At 51.5% G+C, this 6,210-nt stretch overlaps 1 protein-coding gene across 1 annotated transcript; it reads left to right on the top strand.

The window, feature by feature from the left end:
* Positions 1-2,206: 2,206 nt before the first annotated feature.
* On the top strand, positions 2,207-5,677 carry LOC123079999 (uncharacterized). Its single transcript, XM_044502856.1, has 2 exons — positions 2,207-5,264; positions 5,360-5,677. The coding sequence occupies exon 1, from the start codon at positions 3,409-3,411 to the stop codon at positions 5,167-5,169; it is 1,761 nt and encodes a 586-aa protein (XP_044358791.1). The 5' UTR covers positions 2,207-3,408; the 3' UTR covers positions 5,170-5,264; positions 5,360-5,677.
* The last annotated feature ends 533 nt before the right edge of the window (positions 5,678-6,210 follow it).

The raw sequence follows: 6,210 nt of genomic DNA, 5'->3' as shown, positions 1-6,210 counted from the left end.
AATGAGTTCGACCTCCCTAACCCCGACCGCGACCTCGACTTCGACCTCTACCTCGACCTCCCTAGCAACGACCGCGACCTCACCGGAAAACGAGCGACCTCACCAGAAAAAAGGAGGGCGGGCGAGTGGAGAAACAAGCAGGGACGAAGACGAGGAGCGCGCGTAGGAGCAGTACCTGTGCCGCCGCGGACGACGACCCTCGCGGCGCGCCCCGCCGTCGACCACAACCCGGCGGATTTGGAACCGCCTCCGAGCACCAACCAACGGCGAAAGCAAAGGGAGAAAGAGGAGGAATGGGCGGCGAGAGGTGGGGGTGGACGGGGTAATGGCACGAAATTCGAAACCGCCGCCCACTACGCACGATGGCTAAAACGCTGGAGAACTGTCTAATCCTCAATGACATGTGGGTCCCACGGGCGGTTTATCTCGCGCGGCGCGGCGCGATCGGACTAGGCGACCGGTCCACGCGCGGGTCTGAGCGGCGCGGCCCCACCACCCGACCAGGGGACACCTGGACACGGCGCGCCGTCGATCGGGACGAGATCGAGCGGCTCTCGTTCGGCCGCTCGTTCTGTCTGTGTAGCGCGCGGCCACTTTTTAGATTTTGGGAATCAAATATCCCCCGAAATTCAGGGTGGGCCTCTTAGGGCATGGCCAATGGGTCGCCCCATCCTACTGCTCTGCAGGCCAGGTAGGCTCAGACGCCACGGGGTCTGCTCGGACGAGTGCCTCGCAGGTGTCAGGGGCTCCTCTGCAGGAGGCGGTCTCCTCATGAAGGAAAGCAAGCGAGAGAAGAAAAAAGGAAGAGAGAGAGATAGCAAAAGGAGAAAGCTGGGAGCGCAAATGATGGGGAAAGAGGAAAATGGCTAACGTCATGTGGGCACACGCGCATTGGGTAGTTGTGATATTGAACGGTGGTCTCAACTCCATGCACTGATGTGGATGGGCTGGGGCAGCACCTACGTGCTGCTTCTATTGTACATGCCCTTACGTACCACTTAACTTCCTTCTATAGTATACTAATCAAATATCCCCTGAATTTTAGGGTGGGCCCCACGGCCCCACTAATGACCAATTAAAAAATGAAAAATCATTACATAAACCCCCCTCATCAAGTAAGCCTTCCTAGGTGTAGCAAAGCCCGTTGCTTCGCAACGGTGCTCGCTCGCATGCTGGCGCTCAGTAACGGCGTCTCTGAGCCGTTAGCTGCCCCGGGGCCACTGGCCGCGGGCCCGGTCTGCATGGCTGCTGCCGAGCCTGCCCGCCCCACTTTGGTGCCATGCGGCCTGCCCACTCCTGTGGACGCGCTTGCCGTTTTGGTGAAAGGCGATCGCCCCCAGGCTTGAGCGCTTTTGATCCACGCCCTGTTCCTTGCCCCTTCCGCAAGCTGCCCGCGTACCCTGCAGCCAAAAGCCTGAGCTGCCCGACCAAGACCGAGTGGACCAAACCGTGGTCGGACGCACTCCCGGACGCCAGGCAGGCGGGTCCCACCGATGAAGATAGCTGCACACGGCAAAGCTCCCACACCCCACAGCGACACGTTGGCTCTCTGTGTGGAGGGCGATGCCTCTCGCACCCTGCAGCCCCAACCCGTACGTGCTGCCCGACCAAGCAAAGCCGAAGCCGTGCATGGTATGGTACCCTGGTAGGCCGGTACTGCTGGCGCCATGCAGGTGGATCCCACCGCTGATGGTAGCTGCACAGGGCAAGCGTCAAACACCCGCGCCGAAGGAAAGAATCTGTGCAGGCCGACGTCCCTGCGTACCGGATGTCAGGATACGATTTGCTGAGACCTGTCCGTGCTCGGCATCCGACGGAGAACGCGCGCCGCTTCTGGTTTCGTCCCATTGGCCCAGTCGTCGACGAATAGCGCCGGCGAAGTGTGCCCCGTCGACGGCGGTCACGGCGCTCTTCGCGGGGGCTTTCCTCGACGGCGGTGACCTGTACGCAGCACGCCTGCTCCGGGCGCGCGCTCGTTGTCGTGCAGTCTCGAGGGACCGGTAGCGGGGCTAGGCATGGTCTCGTGAATTAATTCTCTTAGCTCACGGGTGCGTAGTTGGCCATCTTGTGCCGTCGTTTTTCCTACTGTACTATATATATGCGCCGTGTTCGGTAACGCGGGGCGACGGAGCTCTAGAATTGTTGGGAAGGTGGCGGCATAATACTCGTGCTGCAACGTGTCCATTGATGAACATGCTTGACTCCTCTCGCCTCCTTGGCAACTTGACACGAAGGGCATGCCGAGGAGCTCGGCGCACGACGTACGGATTGTGGCGGCTCCTTGGTGCGTGGCAGGCCACACGTGGTCGTGGGGTGGGTCGTGCGACATGCCCGTGTGCTTGGGGAAGACAGATGGGATCGCACGCTCCTGGAGCCGATCCATCGAGTTGGCGCTGCGGGGAACTCTTATCCTATCTTTTCCTCTCCTCCTCCCTTTCTCCGCCTACCTCTTCTCCTCAATCTAATTGATTTCTCTCCTCCTGCTTCTCCTTTCCGTTCTTTGCAGTCTGTTTCCTTGGTTGCTTTGCTGCTTTTGCTGTTCTTGAGGATCTGTTCTTGAAGAAGAGGCTGATGGAGGGGCAAGATCTGGTGGAGGAGCAAGACAACGGAGTGCTCATGATTCCTCCAGGATCTCTTCAACTGGATCCTGGGATTGAAATCAATATGCAAAGCTTATCAATCCAAGATCTAGAAGTTCTTCATATTCAAGCAGACCAAAATAAGGAAAAGCAGGGACAAGATAGCAGGTACAATATACTTATGAAGCTTGCGGTTACTGGAGGATCTCCGAGAGTTCTTTCTCTACAAGTGGTGCAGCAGTCCATGTCTCGGGCCTGGAGAGAAAATTATCATGGGATTTCGCAGCTTTCAAGGTACATCTTTGTTGCGCATTTCCGCTCTTTGGAGGCAGCCATGTTTGTGATTACTCGTCAGCCCTGGAGTATGGGTTCGGATAATTTCTTACTTGAGTGGATGGATCCAGAGGATCAGACTAGAAATATTCAGGACTACAAGTTTGATGTAATCTTCGTCACTGTCCGTGTGTATGGTGTTCCTCCAAGATTTAGATCCCAAGAGTTGTTAACTAAGATTTTGCAAAGTGTTGGTCAATTATCAGAATTTCATCCATTCAGTCAGGCTATGATTCATGCAAAACCAGACTACATGTGGGGTACAATCAAGGCTAAGGTAAATATCTCAGTTAGAGATAAGATTTGGGTCTCTTTTGCCAAAGATCTTGCTGCTTGGATATACTTGTTTTATGAAAGGATTGGTCGAATTTGTACTTTCTGTGGGCTCATGTTTCATAGTGTTCAATATTGTCCTACTAGGAACAATCTCCTCATTTCAAGGCAAAGGCTCTAGATTTCTCTTGATCAAATTCCTTCAGTTAGGTTTGGTCAATGGATGGTTAATGTCGACCTCATCCCGAAACACCTGAACTCCGAAATACAGGAGGATATGGATTCTTTCTCAACTTTTCTGAATCCGCAGCTAGTTCGATTGCAGAAACAATTCATGCAAAGTTCTAAGGAGAAATCTAAGGTCTCTGATGAGGGAGGTATTTCACAAGTAGTTAATAAAGAATTATCACCGAAGGAAATTCATAAGCAGATTCAGCGACTTCAGCAAGGTGATACATCAAAATATTCAGAGATGCATTTTCAACAGAAGCAATTTCAGAAGAGTGTTGCTCCTTCCATGGTTTCTCAGTCTGCAGACCATGGTCCAAGCGGTGATGCAATGGTGTCAGCCGGAGTTATTTTGCCTCCACCTACTGCAGTTAATGATGATGTGCAAACTAAGCAGTGCAATAACGCGGGAGGCAATACAGTTCAATTGCTCACATCCTCAGCCCAGCAGTCTGCTTCTCTGCCTGTCCCGGCTCAGCTGGGAGATGCAAATCAGTCTGGCCCATTAACTCAGTCTCTTTTAGATCTCCCATACACACCTCATGTACAAGTGAACATTCTTAAGCAATGTGATGGCCCAGATTTGCGTCAGCAGGATATTCAACCTAGTCAGATGCATAAGGGACAGTCTACTTCTTTTGCTCAGTCCCCTTCTATTATCCCTTCGTCTTCAATCCTAGATGCCTTCCGCCAGAATGCACCTGCAAATCCTATTTCTCTCGCATATTTGCCCAGTCTACCCGCTCACTCTACTGCTCACATCATTCAGACTTCTACTGCTACTGCAATCTCAGCAGCTATGGAGGACAAAATTCTTAGTGAGAAAGAGTCTTTTATTCCTCTTTCCCCCCATAAGTCTCCTCCATCAGATTCCCATCGCCTTCCGCCGGCCTCTCCTAGATTCAGTCCCAAAAGGCCGTCGGAATCGCTCTCTGGTTTGGCTCTCCCACCGCCAAAGCGGCTCGGGGTGCCTGGTGATGGAGAAGGTGCTGAAGCGCAGAAGGGTTTCGCGGCTGATGCGGGTCCGATCGGAGTCGTGTCTCGTCCCAAGAGGCAGACTCATGCTGGATTGGGCATTCTCGGAGCTCCGCCCGCCGATGTTCTTGTCCACGGCCCAGCAGCTCAAGCTGGTACTTTGGGAGCCGCCACAGTTGCCCTTGCTACACCCAAACATACAGCAGATAAGGGAGCCAGCCGTCGATTTGGACCTAGCAAGTGGGATGTTCCTCCATCTGGGAGGCCTACGGGTATGCGTCCCCATTTCAGTGGGATTTCTCGCCATCGTATTAGTCATTCCACTTGGCACCGTTCTGATGGCACCTCTCAAATGGGTTACAACGCTGCTATGTGCGGAAGCAGCAGTAAGGTTATGACAAGCATGAATCTCGGGACCACTATTAGTCAGAGCGGAATGGTTGAGCAACGGAGCAATGAGGCAGCTGCTTGCTATGACCCATGGCCAATTCGGACTCCTACAACATCTATTTCTGCAGATTCAGACAATTCCCGTCAAGGGGCTTTCTCTCCTCCTCAAGTGGATCACTTCAACAACAGGGGTGACTTGTCTGGAACCGGAGCTCAAACCATGATGGAAGCTCAGGATAACCTTAGTTCCTCTCGTCATGGCGACATAGTGGATCTCAGGGGCAGTCAAACCGTGGATGAAGTGGACTTTCGTGGTCAACAGATTGCAGACTTGGCTCACTCCTCTTCTTGGGCAGCGCCGCATGGCCCTAACGCGCCTCGGGCGCCATGAGAGCCATTGCTTGGAATTGCCGAGGTATGGGCTGGGGCCTCGGCAATGACCGTATGCTTTACTTGGCTAATTTGATGCGGTCCACGAAAGCTCAGGTAACGTTTGTTTCTGAAATCAAATCCTCCAAAGTTCGTTCTGTTGATTTGGTTAATAGGTTTAATGTTGCTAATGGTTTTGTTGTTCCTTCTAGAGGTGCTTCGGGAGGGCTTTGGCTGATGTGGACCGATGATCTTAAAGTCTCTGTTCATAGTACTGCTTTCCACTACATATTATCTAAAGTAGTTCATGTAGCTTCGGGGGTCAGCTTTTGTTTGATTTGTATATATGGTGACCCGTACCATAGGCAAACTAGTGCCATCTGGGATCAAGTTTCTACTTTTGTGTATGATAATCTGGGTATCCCCATGATGTGTTTGGGGGACTTGAATGACATCCTGTATGATATTGATGGTTGTAATGGCTATGTGAATTACTATCGTATGCATGCTTTTCGTTCCCTTGTCAAAAATTGTGGTTTGTTTGATATTGGTTATTGTGGTCCAGCCTATACTTGGCGCGGTAGACAACACACTTCTAATCCTATTTATAGACGCCTTGACCGTTGTTTAGTTAATTCTGAGTGGTGCATGCATTGCCCTAATACCAAAGTTCTTAATCTGCCTATTATTTTGAGTGATCATGCCCCCATTTTGGTGTCTACTGAAGGTAATTTTGTCAAGCCTCGGCAAACTTTCAAATTTTAAAATTGGTGGTTGATGGAGAAAGATTTTCATGCCTTTGCTAAATCTGCCTGGAATGCTAGTCCCTCACATTCTTTTGCAGCAAAGTCCACTTCTTTGGCAGGGTCTTTGAAAATGTGGTGCAAGAAGAAGAAGCCTCTTCGGAATGATCTTTTGGAATTGGAAGCTCGTATCAATCAACTGCAGCAACTTCCTTTACAGCAACAGGACCATAATTTGGAAACTTCTCTCACTACTAGGTATGAGTTCACTCTTTCTAAACTTAATCAGTTCTATAAGCATTGTAGTAAGAACAAATGGG

Source organism: Triticum aestivum, chromosome 3D (assembly GCF_018294505.1).
Source record: "Triticum aestivum cultivar Chinese Spring chromosome 3D, IWGSC CS RefSeq v2.1, whole genome shotgun sequence".
Taxonomy (NCBI): domain Eukaryota; kingdom Viridiplantae; phylum Streptophyta; class Magnoliopsida; order Poales; family Poaceae; genus Triticum; species Triticum aestivum.
This window is presented reverse-complemented; position numbering and strand designations above follow the sequence as displayed.